This window comes from Panthera tigris, chromosome F3 (genome assembly GCF_018350195.1).
Source record: "Panthera tigris isolate Pti1 chromosome F3, P.tigris_Pti1_mat1.1, whole genome shotgun sequence".
Taxonomy (NCBI): Eukaryota; Metazoa; Chordata; class Mammalia; order Carnivora; family Felidae; genus Panthera; species Panthera tigris.
This window is the reverse complement of record NC_056678.1, coordinates 20,175,485-20,195,959: the sequence shown is the minus strand read 5'-3', so window position 1 is coordinate 20,195,959 and position 20,475 is coordinate 20,175,485. Positions and strand designations below refer to the sequence as shown.

Genomic DNA, 20,475 nt, shown 5'->3' with positions numbered 1-20,475 from the left:
GGCAGCCACAGAGCTCTGAAAGTGGAAATAAGGCTGACATGCTAAGGGCCCTAGCACTGGAGGAACAAAGTGGCAGGGCATCTTATAGCCCCTAGTTCAAGAGAAGAAGGTGACCCAGGCCTTGGTCCAAACCTAGCAACAGAAAGCGGCCTCGGGAGACTCATTTCTTTTGACAACACGAGGCAAGCCTGACAGCATTGGTAAGAGAGCATCGATAGTGAGGCCTGCCGAGCAGCCAAGAGTAACACTCCCCTTCCCCTCCAGACATGCGATTCCTCTTCCCCATGGCGACACACTGGCAAGAGGATGCCACCACAACATGGGCCCAGCCTGGGAACTGTTTTCTATCTCCTACAGGCAGAGGGATCTTGCCACAGTGGCCCAGCCTGGAAAGCCTCTTTGTCTCCAGGGGCTGGAAACAACTTTCCCCCTCGTAGGGGCATAGATGGCTTATTCTGGGGAAGTTCATTTCAATCCCTCACCCAGCACCAGCAGGGACCATTAGAAGTCCAGATAAATGGAGCAGACCGAACAGTATTGCAACGAATGTGAAATTTAAATTGCCAATGGAACCATACCCTTTAACAGAAAGCCTGTAGCTACTTGCTAACCTAAATAGGGTAACTGCCTGCTAAAATAAAAGATTTAAACAGGACCTAGTTTCCTAACACAATAGCTCAATGTTCAAGATCCAACAAAAAAATCTGCCATGTAATACCAAGAAAAAGGAATATCACGAACTTGAATGTGACAATCAACCAAGATGACTCAGATGTTTAAATTATCTGAGAAGGAATTTAAAGCAGCCATCATAAAGTGCTTCACAAACAACTGGAAATTCTCTTGGAACAAATTAAGAAAATAGAAAATCACAGCAAAGAAACAGAAGTTATAAAAAAAAAACTATACACAAAGAACTGAAAAATGAAATAATATTAATAAAAAGCTCACTGGAGCAGCAAGAATGGAGATGAAAGAAGACAGATTCAGTAAACTTGAAGACAGATCAACAGAATTTACTAAATATGAGCAACAGAGGTACAACAGACTGAAAAAACAAATTTACAAGATCAAAGACCTGCAGGACACTATTAAAAGATCCAACATTCATATCATTGGGGTCCCAGGAGAGGAGAAATAGAATAAGAATGAAAGAGCATTTGAACAATTAATGGCTGAAGACCTCCCAGCAGGGTAAGCAAAAGACCCAAGACCACCCTTCAAGAAGCTGAGTGGACCCACATACGATACACCCAAAGAAATCCAAGATTTCTGAGAACTAGACAAAGAATAAATCTTAAAAGCGGTTCCCCAGTTGGAACACTAATTCAAATTCCAGTGGATTTCTCACTTGAAACTTTTTTTTAAATGTCTTATTTATTTTTAAGACAGAGAGAGAGCATGAGTGGGGATGGGGATGGGGATGGGGCAGAGACAGAGGGAGACACAGAATCGGAAGCAGGCTCCAGGCTCTGAGCTGTCAGCACAGAGCCCAACGCGGGGCTCAAGCTCATGAACTGTGAGATCATGACCTGAGCCGAAGTTGGATGCTCAACTGACTGAGCCACCTGGGCACCCCTATCACTTGAAACTATAGAGGCCTGGAGCAAGTGGGACAAAATTTTTCAAGTGCCGAAAGAAGGAAAGTGTTAACTGCAGATTTTGTCCCTGGTAAAACTACCCTTGAAAAATAAAGGGAAAATAAAAACATTCTCAGATGAAGGAAAATTAACACAATTTTTCACTAACGGACCTACCCTTAAAGAACAGGAAGGGGGAGTTCTTCCAACTTAAAGAAAATGAGAAAAGGAAGAATTTTAGAGAATCAACAAGGTAGAAAACTGGAAAGAGCAAAAATATAGGGACATATTATAGTCTATCCTTCTCATGAGTTTTATATATATTTATTGATTGAAGCAAAAATTACAATACCATCTGATACTCAAGACAATGATATTTTACACTGGGAAAGGTAAAGGGACCTCGATGGAAGAAAAGGTTTCTATACTCATTCCCTCAAAGCGGTAAAATGTTGAAACCAGCAAGGTGTGATGTCACATACGAATATTGTAATAGCTCTAGAGCAATCACTAAGAAAACTATACAAACTCACACACTTGAAGACGCTGTGAGCAAATTAAGAAACAAACCTGTGGTTGAAATAGGTACATTCTCTATCCTGGAGCTCTGGAAAGTTCTCCTCGAGTGAGTGGCCAGTTGAATTGAGGAAAAAGCTCAAGGTTAAACACCATCGCAAGAGAACACAGCATCTTCATTTGGGAAGAACTTTACAGACTAAGCAGTCCAACTATAGCTTCTACTTCTCTGCATATGTGTATGTTTGGCGGGGGAGGCAAAAATTCATCTGTATTATCATCTGCAAACAGCTAGCCAAATGAAGGGTAAGTAAAGTCATACAAGATACTGCACTGACATTGGTAGGTGGCTTGCCATCCTTTGCTCACTTTTCCCATTGTAACCCTTGCCGTATCTCTGGCAGAGGAAGGCAAAGTATTAGGTATAAGTTCCTAATTCTTATCCATGATCAAGATTCAACTTATTCTAGTTAAATTAAGGTGCAGATAGAAGAATAGTAGTAGATTGGTAGAAGATTTAGGTCTAACTCAGGGTCTCCCATCTCTCATTCCAAAGCCACAGCTGCCTTAAAAAAGGAAAAGAGGTTTTCTTTCTGGAAATAGATTCATCCTCACTTATAAAGTTTTCCTCCCCATACATAAAATAAACTTATTACTTTCTCCACAATGTACCTATTAGCAAATAACACATGTGAAAGGGTCTGAAAACTACAAAGAACCCCCCAAATATGCAATAATTTTGCCACTTATTTTATAACATAGCTTGGAGATCTTTTGATATCTGAACATAGCATTTCATTCTTTAATAGAGTTACTCAGCACTCTGTATTTTACCCCAAGTACAGACACAATTTACATTAATAATACTTATTTAGGATATATGTGTACTAAAAACATAGCACTCCAGAGGGAAGCATGATTATCAAAACCAAATATTCAGATATATTCATAAACTCATCCTATTTTATTTTATTTATGAATTATAAACTACTTACTCTTTCCCCAGAATTCTACCTCGTGCTTTATGTCTTACACTTCTACTTTAAAACTATGTTGTTAAGGGGCGCCTGGGTGGCTCAGTCAGTTGAGCGGCCGACTTCAGCTCAGGTCATGATCTCCCGGTTCGTGTGTTCAAGCCCCGTGTCAGGCTCTGTGCTGACAGCTCAGAGTCTGGAACCTGCTTCGGATTCTGTGTGTCCCTCTCTCTCTGTCCCTCCCCTGCTCTTGCTCTGTCTCTGTCTCTCAAGAATAAATAAATGTTAAAAAAAAATTTTTTTTTTTAAAAACTATGTTGTTAAATTAGAACAATGCAGCAATAGAATATAACAGAAGGGCCTAGTTTTCCAATAAATTGAAATAGGTATAAATTTTAAAAAGGAGCCCTGAAAGAATAGATTCTTCTAATGACTATATATGTATAATCACACATATATATCACACATACAACATACACATATAGCAACAAAGTAACTGCGCAGCAAAAGTAAAACGTGAAGGATGTCATCCCGCATTCGCACAATTTTGTTTGGAAAAAATATTCCAAACAAAATTTCACGTTTAGTTCTTGGTTTATTTTAATAATTAGTGCATAGTTGCAATTATAACCCAAATCTTGTTTAAAATGAAAAGTGTATTTCCATAAATTCCCATCTCATGATTTTCAAGGTAAATTCCCAATCATCCACTACTCCCCCCCTCCATTCACACATACATACATTATTTAATATGAAATTCTCGCAACTGCTTTAAGTTATTTAAAGTGGTATTTTTCTAATATTTTTACTCTTGGATAAAAGGTCTCTCTGCATCTAATATTTGAAATAATCTAATGCTGACAAAGAAAACTGACTAAAAATAACAAAAATGGTCCTATTAATAATAGGGCTTCAATGAATATTCCTCACTGTTTAAAAGAAATGTAATGAACATTAGGCTTCTGAAGAAATGGGATTCAGATGAAAATATTAAATTCCCTTTGGCTGAACAAAATGATATATTTAGAATTCAACAGAGAACAGGAACAGGAAAGCATTATTCAAAGGAATACAACCCCAAATTAGAGATTAACAGCAATATCTGAAGCATAAGTGTCAATACAATAAATTGGAATAAAGACTAGAGAAGATTAATAAACCAGCTACAATCATGATTTCTACTGGCAACCAACCCCTGGTCACTGTGGACAACAGGTATTCATAAAACATTGTTTGAAAAGCCACGCCCTACAGTTATGAGCACCAGGTGTTGTATGTGATGAAACACTAATTCCTACATGTGAAACTAATATTATACTGTATGTTAACTAACTAGAATTTATTTTTTTCTCCTTACTTTCCTGCTCTACAAATTTATTTTTTTCTTCTAAATATAATTTATTGTCAAGTTAGCTAATATACAGTGTATACACTAACTGGAATTTAAATGAAACTTGGAAGAAGGGGGAAAAAAAGAAAAGAAAAGCCATGCCTTATGGTTAATTCATAGGACAAAAAGCAACTCAACAAATTACTATTAAATATAAAAGAATCAAATCTATAAATTTGAGTTAATTTCAATACTTTATATCTTATTATAAACTAAGCCAGGGGCCAAAATGTTAAGAAATATTTAGAAACTTTTAAATTGAAAACAATTTTTAAATGCCATCCAGCTGTTTTTAGTAAACTAGAAAGAGACCTTTATTGCCTTATTTTAAGGGCAGAACACTTCCATCCAACTCAAAGACCAGTAATATTACAAGAAGACGTATTGTTTAAAACTCCTGGCTTAGGATGCTGTCAAGTGGATGGAGGTAAATAAAACATTAATACTAGAATATCAGTGCCTAGCCTCCACACATTAGAATCATCACACAATCTTAAAAATGTTCCTTACTCTAAGATTCTGGCAAGTACTACTGTGAAATGGATGAATTCCATTTGGTAGAGTTTTCAGTAGTCCCTTGGACAGAGAGAGTAATGTCTAAACACTTTGAATAAAAAATGTTCATTATAAGTTGCTTAAAATACCATCACTACTACTTGGGAATGTTAATCATGCCTTTCTCAAAGAAAGCTTGAAGAATGGCATCACTAAATACTCATGACCAGCTATCATCTTACATATATCATCTTACATATACTGTCAGTAATTTGTTGTATATTATTCTGCCAGTAGTATAAAATCTTCACTAGTATTTACAGTGTATCTATAGTATATAAAACATTGTACTGAGTACTAAACATATACCAGGCATAGGCTCTCCCTCTCTTTAAAAAAAAAAAAAAAAAAAAAAAAAAAGCTTAGGTCTGGGAATAAACCCACAAATGCTGACAGCAACTCATATGTTCTAACCACCAGATACCACTTTTCTCCAGAACAACAAACCACACACATAACATTCAAAATACCCTTTATTTTGGCCAAGGTTATGGTTATATACTGTGCTAAGTTATAATTGAATTGGTATCCCTTAAGCCTCAAACTATTTTGACATTTTGGTGGCAGTATCTCAAAAAATGGACAAAACACAAGATTTCTGTTTTGTGAAGATAAGTGAATAAATAATCATCATCAAATCCGTATATTGGAAACTAAGAGACAAACTAAGGATATATCAATGAGAAAATTCACATGAGAATGACAGGAAAAAATGCCTGTGGTTTACTGACTAAAGCTCAGTCACTAAGAACCTGTATACTCATATGGATATGGTTTCATAATCATAGATTCAGAGACATTACTCATCTCACTCTTCTCTTTGCTTCCTCACAAAGATATACCAGCCTTGAGCATGAGAAATTGACTAACAACTGCCTCAGGCATATAAAAATATGACAATCATCCTGGCAATGAAGACAAATCGCCATGTTCATTAATCAAGCTACCAGTGGGAAATGCTAGATCACACTGAACTTAAAAACCCAGGTGTAGGAAGTTGTTAACTACGTATTCAATTAAGACTAAAATCTTATAAATATCTTCACAAACATTTATTGAATGAACACAAAGATATAAAACATGAATCAAATAGCAAGACTATAACATGTTTAGATAACAAGTGGAAAACCGAATGTGACTTAAAGTCTCAAAACACCACATCCTTATTTTAGACGTAGTATAGGTCCTTTACAAAATAGAAGGGTAAATACCCAAGTGAAACACAGACCCATGTAAAGACCTGTTTGTGAGCATTCATAGCAGTATAATAGCCAAAAAGTGTAACAAGCCAATGTCTACCAACTGATGAATATATAAACAAAATGTGGTATATCCATATCATGGAATAATATTTGGCTATAAAAGGAAATGAAGTACTGACAGTTGCTACAACATAGATTAACCTTGAAAAAATTATGCTAATTAAGAGGCCATACACAAAAGGCCACATATAATAAGATTCCATTATATGAAATCTTTAGGCACATCTATAGAGACAGAAAGCACATTAGTGGTTACCTATGGCTGTGGCAGGGGAGTGGGCAATGGGGAAGTGCTGCTAATAAGTACAGTTTCTTTTTGTTGTTGTAAGATTTATTGCAGTATGGTTGCACAACACTTTGAATATACTAAAAACAACTAAATTGTGCAAAAGGGACAATATTGTGATTCCACATGAGTGAGACACCTAGAATAGTCAAATTCACAGAGACAGAAAGTAATGGTTACAAGGGGCTGGGGAGAGAGATGAGAGGGGAGTTACTGTTCAATGGATACAGAGTTTCAGGTTGGGAAGATGAAATACTCTGAGATGGATGGTGATGATGGTTGTACAGCAATGTGAATATACTTATTCTACTGAAACTACACTTAAAAAGATTAAAATGGTAAATTTTATGATAGGTATACGTTGCTACCATTGAAAAGTTCAGTTGAGTCATATACTTTGAGTAAATTGTATGGTATGTAAATTATATCTCAGTAAAGCTTTAAATAAAAATAAATAAGGTAGGGGTGTGTGTGTGGGCGTGTGTGTGTATAAAAGAAGGAACAGTAAGCCTGCCACCACAATAGGTAAACTCCTAATCTATAATCATAAAAGTTGAGTGGCTTTGCTAATAGATTCTGGTTCGCCTGGAATAAGATGGCCAGATGTGCCAAGATCAGGGTGCTAACCTTGACAACTTCACTACCCCCACACTACAACTCCCACCTGAATGACTTCATCCATTCCTGTGGCTTCAGTGTCTATGTGCTCATGATTCCCAAATGTCTATCTTCATATGAAAACTGATCTCTACTCTTCAACTGCTGCCCCATTATTCCTCAGTGCTCACTGGACAAATGCTCCCAGGTTCTTGAAGACCCTCTCAAACATCATATGCTCAAAAGAGGGCCATGAAATGGAGAGGTAAGAACAAGGGCTTGAAGTTACAGAAACCTAGGAGCTACAGAAACCTAGACAGCTGGGCAGTCTTAGAGAAGTACCCAAACCCTTCTGATTCTCTAATTCCTTACTTTTAAAAGAAAAATAACTCCAACTACCTCACAGGATTTTTCAGAGGATTAAACCAGATAAATGCATATAAAGTACTCAGAGGTTGAAAACCAAGCATATAGAAATTACTAAACACATGTTCACTGCCTTTTCCCCTTTGAAATGTTCCACTTCTTTATTCTCAAATTCAGTTAAAGGTACCACCATTTTCCAAATCTATAAACCTTGAACCCTTATTTGCCTTCTGCCTTACTCTAGAAATTCTGTCACAATCTACCTCAGAAAGGTCTTTTTACTGGAACCTCTACCCTCATTTATTATTTTTTGTTTTTTAAATATAATTTATTGTCAAGTTAGCTAACATACAGTGCAAACAGTGTGCTCTTGGCTTCAGGAGTAGATTCCCATGATTCATCACTTATGTACGACACCCAGTGTTCGTCCCAACAAGTGCCCTCCTCAATGCCCATCACCCATTTTCCCCTCTCCCTTGCCCCCCCCCCATCAACTTTCAGTTTGTTCTCTGTATTTAAGAGTCTCTTATACCCTCATTTTACACTTATTTTTAATTCAGGCTTTTATCACACCTTACTTAAACTCTGGCACAATTTGATTGTATCTCTCCATCATCAGCCCATCATCCATGCTATCGTTAAAGCGTCTTCCTAAAAAATCAAACTTATATCCCTACTTTAAAATCTCTGTTACGTTTGAAATCCAAAATCGTGAGCCTGGTACTCAGCACGGAATTCTTCAAACACTAACTCATTTTCCTTTGGAGTCACATGTACTCATATTTCCACCCTCTACACAGTTCACTTTGTGAACTTCTCACCATTCTCTGGATGTACTTTTGACACTCACATTGTTCCCTGGGTCTAAATTACCCCCTAATTCTTTAACTTGGGAGACTTCTATTAACCCAAACCTATTTCAAATGACACATTGTCAGGGATTATTTGTATTATTTATCTGTTCACATATCTGCCTCCTCTCCATGTTGTAAACTACCAAAACATGGATAATGGGCTATGTTCATTCTGTATCATCCTTGGTTGCTGGTGATGAAGGGGGATCTTCAATACTGAAGATCCAGATCCATTACATTAAGACAGTTTTGCTCCAAGATAAATGCCAGAGACACCTAGTGTCTAGTGTAAATCACACCATAAAGTTTCAGCCAGTGAAATAACTTATTGATCACAATATTTAAAAACAAATCCTTTTTGTTTTGTTATTGTTTGCTTGCCTTCTTAAGACTTCACTAGAAAACCATGACCAACTGAAAAACAAGGGATTATTAATTTTTATAAGCTTGAGAAGTAAAAAAAATGACCCAGTTGCAACATATATCAAAAAAGATTAGTTGAGGAGAGTCTGGGTGGCTCAGTCAGTCGGTAAGTGTCCGACTTTGGCTCAGGTCATGATCTCACGGGTCGTGAGTTCGAGCCCCTTGTCGGGCTCTGTGCTGACAGCTTGGAGCCTGGAGCCTGCTTCGGATTCTGTGTCTCCCTCTCTCTCTATGCCCCTCCCCCTGCTCGCACCCACTCGCACTTGCGCTCTCTCTCTCAAAAATAAACATTTAAAAAAATATTAGTTGGATAACTAGGCAAGTTTTAGAGTGGTTGAGAATTCTACTGGTTTTTAGCCCAGGCTCTAACATCAGAATCTCCGATTTTGGTAACTGAGATTAATAACAAATTCTAAAGCTGAGAGACAGGTACAAGCTTGTGGCATCAGGCCCCTAAGCAGACCACCAGATTACATACCTTTGAAGAAATAAATTCCATCCTAGGTTAGGGGTGGCTCTGCACTCAGATTATTAGGCATAGTCTAGAAAAACTACTCTATGGTTGATGTCATCATTAACTACCACTGACCACACTGGGTTGAATCCTTTGCACCTAATACCTCAATGAAGAATGTCTTCTGATTATCTCAGGATTTGGTAATGAAAGGCTCTCCCACTCAAATTTCTAGAAATTTAGCAAGAAAAAAGATACTGGCAGCCAGAAGGTGAGACAGCAGCTAAGTAATCTTTTTTAGGAATGGACTAGAATATTTCCATTTATTTATAGGGAAATAAATAAATAGGCTAAGAAATTTTATTACTTCGGATACTGGCTCTCTCTTATACATTTATTTCTCAGTTTACTGACTTGGTGAATATAAGTTAAATAACTTTGTTTTAGCTGAGAAGTCAAACCAGCCAGTTATTTGTTAAGGAAAGTCTTCCCACATAAAGCACATATTTTTTTCATTTTATTTGTCAGATTGCTCAGAAATTGCAAAACCACATGGAAAGAGTGAAATCTGATCATTTAAACATGAGACAAAAAGGACAAGAAAATTTTACTTTTAAGAATAGCTTCACTGGAGACTTTGATACAAATTCAATGAGGGAAGTAAACTAAAATATTCAAGTTAGTTTGTTTTTTTCTTTTTTTTATTGTGATTGTACCTAATAATTAGCTTGAATTTTATGTTAACTGGATTTACTTAAATCTGAGGCAAAAATAATTACAAATTTTGTTAGCATTGGAGGTAACTTAGCACATACTAATGAACTAAAAATCCAGGTGAAAATAATTTTAAAAACATAACACAGTAAATGAAACAAGCAGAAAAAGTTGTCAATAATAGTGAATGTAAAATTTTAAATCATTTTAAAGTAAAATTGCTAAATAATAAAGGCACCATGAATGAATTCACTACAGATTATTTCTAAAGTGTTACTTATATCCTAAAATTTAGAAGAGGATTACATTTTATTCAATGGGCTAAAAACATACACAGTTTTGATCTCAAAATCACGTGATAATAAGACCCCAAAAAATTACTGCATAATCTCAGAGGTAGGAGCATAGTTACAGATGACTTATCAAAACAAAACAAAAGTGATCTAAATAAAAAGTGCTAGCATACCTCAGCAAAAAACACCTTAAAATAATTGTGTACCATACATAGGTTATTCCAGACACTTCAATGTTAGCAAAATAATAGAAATATGAATGATAAAAAAAAATACATCTCAACAGATGCCAATTTAATACAACTCAGTATTCAACTTTAATACTCTAAAATATTAAATATAAAATTTCTTAATGGGAGAAGCAGCATATTTAAAACTAAAGTCAAAAATCCTATTTTGTGTAATACTGGTTATTAACTCCAAAGATTTAAATAATAATAGGTGTTACCAATGGTATGTTAAATTTAACAGCTGCCACCTCTGAAACACTACCACACACCCCCATTACCACTGTTTGATCTGCAACATTTCCGAGGTACTAACAGCCCCACCATGGTGGTTAATTTGAAGGTATCAATGCAGTGTCACTACTGGGCCACTGGCAATAAATACACAACAATCGACCGGCTTCTGCAAGCTGGCCTCAGTGCATCCCTGGGCAGTAACTTCTACTGAGCTCTCACTACTTGACAAGCACTGTGCTATGGACTTTACACAGCCCATTTCATCTAATCGTCACAACAACCTACTAAGCAGATATTACTTCATCTTACAAATGAGTAAGCTGAGGCTCAGAGACATAAAGTAATCTGCCCAAGGTCCCATTACTAATGAGTGGTAGAGCCAGAATTTGAAAATATTTTTAATCATTTTAATGGTCATGCTTCATTCTGACCCATTGTTATAAATGGATCACGCATGACCTGGTTTTTAAGTTACCTAACGCATCCGTTCATCTACTTATTTGTGGCATTACCATAAATATCGGTGAAACCATAATTTGATCCCTAATGAAAACAATGCCAGTAACTTCCATCGACCCATGCAACACTTCCCTCCCTATCCCCTTCGTTCTCCCCAGCAAAGGTAAATCCTAAAGATGGTGTTAATCATTCTCTTAAAGACAGGTTTATTCCCAGGTATATCTGAAGAAAACTTCCGATTCTTAACAACTACCTTATGTTGTTTTGTAATACTCTTTCAATACAGGTATTATCCCTATTTTAAATATGAGGAAGATAACCTCAGAGAGGTCAAACATAACATACCAAGAATTACACGCAAATAGATGACATATAAAGAGTTTGGAAACAGGTCTTCATGTCTCCAAAGACTAATCTTCTTTCCCCTAAAATATTCTGCTTCTAAAATAAGGGATGCTGATTTTAAATATCAGATGAACAATCAGTAATAAACTAGAGCTCAGTACAAAAATCAACATACTTTTTATCATCTTTAAAATTAACTAAAATATGCAATAAAAACAGAGCTCAATCACAAGTATAATAAAATGTGTGAAGGTTAATTTTTTCTTTTATTAAAAACATTTGCAAAGTCCCAATGGAAAAATTAAAGAAGTCATGAACAAATGGAAGTGTACATACACACAACACTGCTCTTAGTTGGGAGGTCTACATATCGTAAAAAAAATTGCAGGGACACCTGGGTGGCTCAGTCGGTTAAGCGGCCGACTTCGGCTCAGGTCATGATCTCGCGGTCCGTGAGTTCGAGCCCCGCGTCGGGCTCTGTGCTGACAGCTCAGAGCCTGGAGCCTGTTTCAGATTCTGTGTCTCCCCCTCTCTCTGCCCCTCCCCTGTTCATGCTCTGTCTCTCTCTGTCTCAAAAATAAATAAACGTTAAAAAAAAAAATTGCAAAGTTTCTTCTATTAACAGTTCTACTAACTGCTTCCACTAAGCAGTTAGTAAATACAAAGCTAAAATAAAGTACTCACAGAATTTGAGAACACATTTAGAAAATATCACTTAGAAAAAACTGGTTATCTTAATAAATGTTTTATAAATGTAAAATGAGGATTGAAACATTCTTAAGTCTACTCCAAGGAGACTCCAGGATGTGTCCTCATGAACAGATGATTTTTATTTTAAAGTGACTACAAGGTAGTCAAAGCACGTGACACATACTATCTCATTTAATCCTTGTTACAACTGCACAGCATCTATATTACAGCTCTAGTTTCATTTTTTAAGTTTTTAATTTTTATGCCAATAAACATACAGTGCTATATAAGTATTCACTATATTGTTTAGTGGTTCAACAATTCTAGATTTACTCAGAGGCCATCATAAGTGTACTTTATAATCCCCATCACCTATTTCACTCATCTCCCCCATTCCACCTCCCCTCTAGTAACCATCAATTTGTTCTCTACAGTTAAGAGTATATTTCTTGGTTTGTCTCTCTCTCCTTTATTTTTTCCTTTGCTTGTTTTTGTGTGTGTGTGTGTGTGTTTCTTAAATTCCACATTATGAGTGAAATCATATGGTATTTGTCTCTCAATTATTTTGCTTAGCATTAAACTCTCTAGCTCCATCCATGTTGTTGCACATGGCAAGATTTCATTCTTCTTTATGGTTTATGGCTTCATTCTTCTTTATTCCATTGTGTGTAGGGACATACACATAAAGAAGACGTGTGTGTATATATGTATGTATGCACAACATACATTTGTCCATTGGGGACAGTTGTACTTTCTTATAAAGAAAATAGAACTGGAGACGTTATGTCTACTTCGCAACTAAAAAGACAGCCAGAATTTAACCCCAGATCTAACTCCAACATAAGGACTAAGCAGCCTATTACATAGCTATCATCTACCCGTTTGGTACCTGAAAAAAAATTTAAATTTTCATTGCTTGATTAAAACTAAAATCCTTAGGGATTATGACCCGTTCTAAAGGTCTTCCTTATATTTTTGTCTGAAAAATTTTATACAGCTTTTTTTTACTTTTATAATTAGAGAAAAGTTTATTTCATTTTGTAGGGTAAAAAAAAAAAAACCTTATTGACTATAGAAATAGAAAAATCTGTGAAATAAGAGAAATTCTAGGAAAGTTTTTTAAATTTTTTTTTGAGAGAGAGAGAGAAGGTAGGGGAGGGGCACACAGAAAGGGAGACACAGAAACCTAAGCAGGTTCCAGGCTCTGAGCTGTCAGCACAAAGCCCAATGTGGGGCTCCAACCCATGGACCGTGAGATCATGACTTGAGCTGAAGTCGGACACCCAACCAACTGAGCCAGCCAGGTGCCCCAGGAAAATATTTTTAAACAGAAATAGAGACACTCAGAAGATTTTAAACATATGTTGAAATCACGCAGAAAGGAATAATTTGGTATATATTAATATGCAAATATTAATACTGAAAATATATATAGCTAAAATAGCTAATTAATAGCAAATATTAATAGCTAATACTATAGGTGGGTAGGTGTTACACAAAATTGCTGAAATGCAGCAATCCTTAGGAGATGTCAGAAAGGGAACATAGTTCTCTGTGTTTTGCACAGACATCTCTTTTAATTCATAAGTAAATAAAAGGTCCAATTGTAGAGAACATCTGAAACACTGTATAAATTCTTATACTAACTAATCCTCACCACTATTTATTAGATGTATATCTTATGAAATTACAGTATTTTTAGTTTTTCTAATTTGGTTAATGATTCCCTAGAATAAGTGAGGAAGCTGTTAGTTACTTGATAAAATAATGTGCTATATATTCTAAGCACTAAGAACAGTGTCTCAGGAACTCCATAAACCTTTGTTGAGTTAGTGTATAAGGTCCTTCCCAGTAGGTTTATGAAAAACTTTTTAAAAATTGAATGAGCATATTAAAAGAAAATTACCCAGAAAAAAAAATAAAGTCTTCTAATTCCCAAGTTAGGAGGTCTTTAAAAACATAACACTGGAGAGAGGATAGTCTTATTACTGTAACATCATAAATAATGTCAGTTTAACAAGACATAAACTATAACCAGAAAGAAGAACTACATAGGGTAAATTTAATTTCCTTTCCTACCTTTTTTTTTTAAAGCTTTCATTCCTATCTCTACCTATTGACAGAGGAAGAAAAAGAATTTAGGAATGAAATTGCCTCCCAGTAACTTAGAATTTACATCCCATGCACATTTACAATAACAGTTTTTTCTAAGTTTCACACAGCTAGTAAGTAGCAACTATGTAGGCCCTATGACAGTCTGCTGATTTGATATGCTATAATGGGTTTGTGGTTATTCCTCTCTTATTGAGTGTTTCAATTTACTTCCACTACTGCAAACATGGAAACTCCATTCTTAGACATGAGCCCAAAGCAGTTGGAATTACAATTAGACATAAAAAGTACAAGTTACATTTTAACATTGTATCATTTGACCTACATATTATCTGACCTACATCAGACAAAGGAATATTTATTGCACAACTGGAGGGTTGAGCATGGAATATCACTGAAGCCTTTCAGCTTCTCCCTCCTAAATTGGTTAGAGACCCTGAGAATGACATATTTCACTGCTTTAAGCATGAGGGTAATTACAGTCAGCTATGGCACAAGAAATTATTCCTTGTTTATGCTCAGAACAAGTTCAGGTGCACAGGGTTTAAGAGTAGAACATTGCAGGGGCGCCTGGGTGGCTCAGTTGGTTGAGGGTCCGACTTCGGCTCAGGTCATGATCTCCCAGTTTGGGAGTTCGAGCCCAGCGTCGGGCTCTGTACTGACAGCTCGGAGCCTGGAGCCTGCTTCGGATTCTGTGTCTCCTTCTCTCTCTGCCCATCCCCCACTTGTGCTCGCTCAAAAAATAAATAAATGTAAAAAAAATTTTTTTAAAGACTAGAACATTGCAATTTACTTACATTTGTCAAGTACAACACTCAACAATCAGGTATCCTCCTTCTCTCCCTATTTTTTTAACTTTTTAAAATGTTTATTTATTTTTGAGAGAAAGAGAGAGAGAGAGAGAGAAAGAGAGAGAGAGAGAGAGAGAGAGAGAGAGAGAGAGATGAGGGGAAGGGCAGAGAGAGAGAGGGAGACACAGAATCTGAAGCGGGCTCCAGGCTTTGAACTGTCAGCACAGAGCTCAATGCGGGGCTCAAACCCATGAACCGTGAGATCACGACCTGAGCCGAAGTCAGACACTCATCTGACTGAGCCACCCAGGTGCCCCTCTCCTCCCTATTTTTTTAAAAAACTATATCCGTGTAATTTCACTTTCTTAACAGAAACAAGATCTAATATATATTGAACAAATGCTATGTGCCAAATGCTTTAAATACATTTAAATGCTTTAAATACACACTACATTACTTAATGCCTCTCACCTCTTGCAGTTCATATTGAATAAGAAAAGTAACAAACACTAGTGAGTTTCAAATTAAGAAATATATTTATTTCCTTAACACAGTCTTAAAGATATCTATGGTTTAATATTCCATACCTTGCTATGATACCACAATAGCAGCTCTGATCAGAACAATTTTCATTTATATGCCATCTGTGAATAAATAATATACATAGCATTTTCAAATTTTATCACTTGTGAGGAAGGAATTACCATTCCACAAAAGTGTAAAAAGAGACTCAGTGAGTAAATTTCACAGAAGATAACTGGCATAGATGGAAGTAGAATTCAGGTCTCTTGGGCCAGTCATACTCTCTCTTGTGGGGAATAAGCAAGGCTGGAAGGTTCACGATTACAGAAAGTTAGAAAACCACTGACACAGACTCTACGCTGGGTAGAAGCTTGGGCCACGGAGAAAAAGAGATCTCTAGACAAGAACTGGCAACAATCTTTGTATTAAATAGCACATTTCAGGTTTAAGAGCTTGAATCTTCACTGGTAAAGCATGTAGGGGACATCACAGTTAACTGTTTAATAAAAATTGCTGATCTATCTGACTGGAGAGAATACTGGGTAGGGTTCTTTAATTATTTGACTTGAAATCCCTTATTAACAGCACCTTAAACTCTGTTTATGCATAATTATTCTGTGATTATAAGTGATAAAGAGTATTAGGAAATATATTAGGAATATAATAAATACGGAATACTTTGTATCTCCTTAAGTAAACCATAAATGTATAAAAAGTAGGGACAGTCTTTGAGCACATGACACACAGCAGGCAGTCGACAGCTTGGCAAATTTACTAGAAACCGAAAGTTAACTACAAAAGCCCAAAATCTTTATGAAGACAAAAAACAAACAAACAAAAAACAAACAAAAAAAAAAAAACAAAAAAAAAACCCCAAACCCTCAAAATCCTCTAGCCTTCTTTCATCAACTGCACACATATTAACCCTTGAGAAGCACCTATTCTAAGAATTTATTACAAACTCTTAATTCCCTTTGACACGCCTTTACATCATCCTGTCATCACCTAACAAGGAAACACACGTACTGGCATCCAAGGAAACCCAACAACCTAGTCTTTCAAAAATTTTAATGGAATGTTAATACAGGTACAGCAACAAGATTTTACTCTTGGTAATTATTTATAAGCCAAGGGTAAGAAGCAAACAGATAAACTTAACAGTATCATTAAAACTCACTAAGCAAAAGAAAATCTAGGGAGGACAAGGTTTAGGAGGAATAATGAATTACTGTCACACCTATATTTGGAAAATTACTTAATTTTTCACTGATATGGCACCCTTTTGCACTCTTCATCTTCATTTTAAAAGAAATTAGACTGTACTCCAACAACAAAATTCCTCAACAATTCCCATAATTTCCTAAAGAGTTTAAATTTTCACGATATGGTCAACCTTATAGGAAAGATAAGCTAAAGTTTTCTAATAGTAAGAGCTTGTCCAAAAATGGCCTCAACTGGATGGAGATACTATCAGAGTCAGTGCTGAGGTTTCCAAAAACAACAAACAAACAAGTATGGGTCATGACACACAACTGAAATAGTTCAGCAGATAAGGTCAATCATTTCCAAGGCAATCAGATAAAACTTTGAGTTCTTTTTTTTGAATTTAACAATGCTACCATCAATAGAAAACATTTTTAAATTTAAACAAGTCCTAAATGAGATTAAAAAAAAACAGCAAAAAACTGATGATTCTTTTGTATGAAATGAATCAAACACAAACTTCTCCACTGTCATCTGAACAAGTTGAAGATCTGCATCTCTTGCTTCCATATTCAAATTGTGTATTTTCATGACATAAGCAAATCATAATTCCAACCTAATAAAAGCTGTCAATACAGTTCTGCTCTAAATAGTTCTAATATCTGTCAGTTTTTATGAAGGGATAATAATAGAAATTCTGTTTAATTCTCAACTTTCTCATGAGGAAATTATTTGATTTCTCCTCTAAATTGCATTTAACTTGCAAAAGTAGATCAATGGAGATTTAAAAAAAGGGGTTACAAAAAAAAAAAAAAAAACCGGAACAAAACAAAAACCTTTTATACAGGCTCCATAGCGGAATTTAAGAGTATAACATAAAAAATTCCTTAATTTAACCAAATCCATTTTTTACTTTTATTTACCATCATTCATTGAAAGAGGATTTCTGTAGTAGTGTTTATCACTTTTAAAAATTATATTAAATTTGCTTCATAATGAGCAAATAGAATGGCTTATCTTATTATAAAACACAAGTAATTAAAATTTCAATAGTAATTAAAATTGAGCCGTCCCTTCCTTTTCAACCCTTATTCATCACAATATACCTTCTCTTACTGGCTCATTGGTTGATTCTCCTCTTAAACTCAGCATCCTGGAGAAGCCATTGGAAAGAGTAGAAAAAATGCCACGGATGAAATATCCCTGCTGCTCAGACTCCTCTGACCTCACTGAAGTCGGCCACGGTCTACCAAATCTGATACTGCAGCGGGGTTCTGGCTCTGAAATAGATCTGGTGAATGGAACCCGAAGTGACCGGGTGTTGACCAGGTTCAGCTCCTCTGTTGATGTTCCAAGGACCTCATTAGCAGAGGAAGAGGCATTATTACCAACCATCTTTGGCACGACCTTGTGTTGTGCTTCATCCACGTCTCCTTTATTAGTCTGCCATCTCTCCCTTTTGCCCCCTTTCCACCTAAAGCTGGGATGTGTTTGCCACCGATAAGCACCCAGTGGCTTTCCTAGGTTGGAAACAGCATGTTCATTTTTCTTCCTCTTGCTTTTCACTGGACCACGCCAAGGATAATTCTTTAAGCTTGTTCCTATCTCTGAATTTGCATGAGCAGGTTCTGACAAAGATCTTCGATAGCTTGGAGGACAAGGTGATGTTTGTCTCTTAAAGATGCTCATCTTCCACGACTCCATTTTTAAACAACTTCTCTAAACTTTAAGTTTCCTCCACTCTGCAGTCTTTGCAGTTGAACCACACTTGTCCGTGCAGTCCAAAATATTCAACTGCTTAAGCAGCTTTCTTTGTGTGGCTTTGAACCACAGCAGATGTTGCTGCTTAAGAGCTGGTGTCATGTTATTACCCCATTTTCCCAGATCTCCGAAATTTCAGCAGCACCCAAAAATCTCTTGCCTGAAGCAAATTATCCTCAGAGTGAAGCAAAAGTAAAGATTTCCAGAAGATCATCTCGCTTGCTGCAGTAGGTGACATTTCTGTACTAAGTTTTCAGGAAATGATTTTAAAGAAAATAAGAAGTGAAATAAGAGCAACAAAAAACCCACAAACACCTTTCTGGACCAATAGCAGTTAAGTGTTCACCATGCAAATGACAGTGGGTTAAAAACAGATTGTGAAAGTACTCAAGCTGACATCCACACTGTAAGGAAGAGGAAAGAAAACTTGCCTCAAAGCCTGCCCTTTAAGTGGCAACTCTTCAGAATAGTTTTTAAAGTCTGTAGTTCAGAAATTTAATTTCAAGAAAATCACTGCTATTTATACCACATCTTCTCTCAAAATTAATGTTGATTGTCAACCAATAGGTAGAGGCATATACTGTTTTGTTCAAGGAGGCGCTACAAGGAGGAAAGATGAAAAAAAGAATGCCAAAATTCAAAGCCATTTTAAATATAAATAAATATACTAGAGAGAATTTTAAAAGCATAAATGAACAGAAAAGAGAACAGGGATCAAGGATATTTGCTATGAATTATAGCAAAGTAAAAGCAAAGTCTTGAGGTAGTCTCTTGTGGGAAATAGAACATAGGAACATACATACTTAAATGATTTCTAGAAGGGGAAAGTTTGCTTTGTCAATTTAATTGGGATAAGTTGTCTGGAAAAAATATTCCTTGTTTAAACAAAGAAATTCCTTTACTCTTCTCTGTGCTGCTTACAACTTAAAAAAAAAAAAAGCTGACTATTTAAAATTTTGTTAAAGCAAGTACCTTATAGTGAACCAAGATCATGAATGCCAAGTTTCTGGCTGGTTAATTTTTTTTTTTCAAATGTCTGCTCCTGAAAATAGGGGTTTCAAATGGAAAACCTGACAGACTTTAGACCACCAATAAAAGATTTATAACATGGCAATCAAATCACTTTGCAAGTTGTAGAAAAAAATAATCTCATCTGGAAAACTAAAAAAACTATTCATGCAGTTGTAGAACATGTACAATGAAGAACAGTTCTCACACAAAGTCTCATTGCTGTAGAAATAGTTAATTTAGTACCATATCTATTCTTTTTTTTTTTAAGTTTATTTATTTTGAGAGAGAGAGTGAGCACGAGTGGAGGGGAGGGGAAGAGAGAGAATCCCAAACAGGCTCTATACTCTCAGCTTGGAGCCCAATGTGGAGCTCGAACTCACAAACCATGAGATTATGACCTGCGCCGAAGCCAAGAGCCAAACGCTTAACCGACTGAGCCACCCAGGTGCCTTGTATGCTATCTATTCTTTTAAACATCTTAAAATGTTCTAGGGGTGCTTGGGTGGTTCAGTCAGTTGAGCACCTGACTCTTGGTTTTAGCTCAGGTCATGATCTCATGGTTTCATGGGATACAGCCCCGCAACAAGCTCTGCACTGACAGTGTGGATGGAGCCTCCTTGGGATACACTCTCTCCCTATCTCTCTGCCTCTCCCCCACTCACACCATCTCTGTCTCTCTCAAATAAATAAATTTTATATATATATATATACACACACACACACACACACACACACACACACACACATATGTGTGTGTGTGTATATATTTAAATGTTCTAGTTATTTCCATTATCATAAGGCAATAATCTCATTTTTGTTTATGCAGTCTCTAAATTTACACATTTCTATATTA

The 20,475-nt window shown here is 36.1% G+C and overlaps 1 protein-coding gene across 5 annotated transcripts in view; it reads right to left on the bottom strand.

Annotated features, from left to right (window-relative positions):
* The window catches only part of RASAL2 (RAS protein activator like 2), a 349,262-nt gene that overhangs the window by 210,041 nt on the left and 118,746 nt on the right, over positions 1–20,475 (bottom strand). For 2 of the 5 annotated variants that reach the window (XM_015543797.2, XM_015543799.2), the window contains exon 1: positions 17,957–18,848. The exons of the other annotated variants lie outside the window; for them this stretch is intronic. In XM_015543797.2, the coding sequence (XP_015399283.2) occupies positions 17,957–18,554 (598 nt within the window). In that variant the 5' untranslated portion in view covers positions 18,555–18,848. Of the gene's footprint in view, positions 1–17,956; positions 18,849–20,475 lie in introns of those variants that run through there. 5 annotated transcript variants of the gene reach the window in all.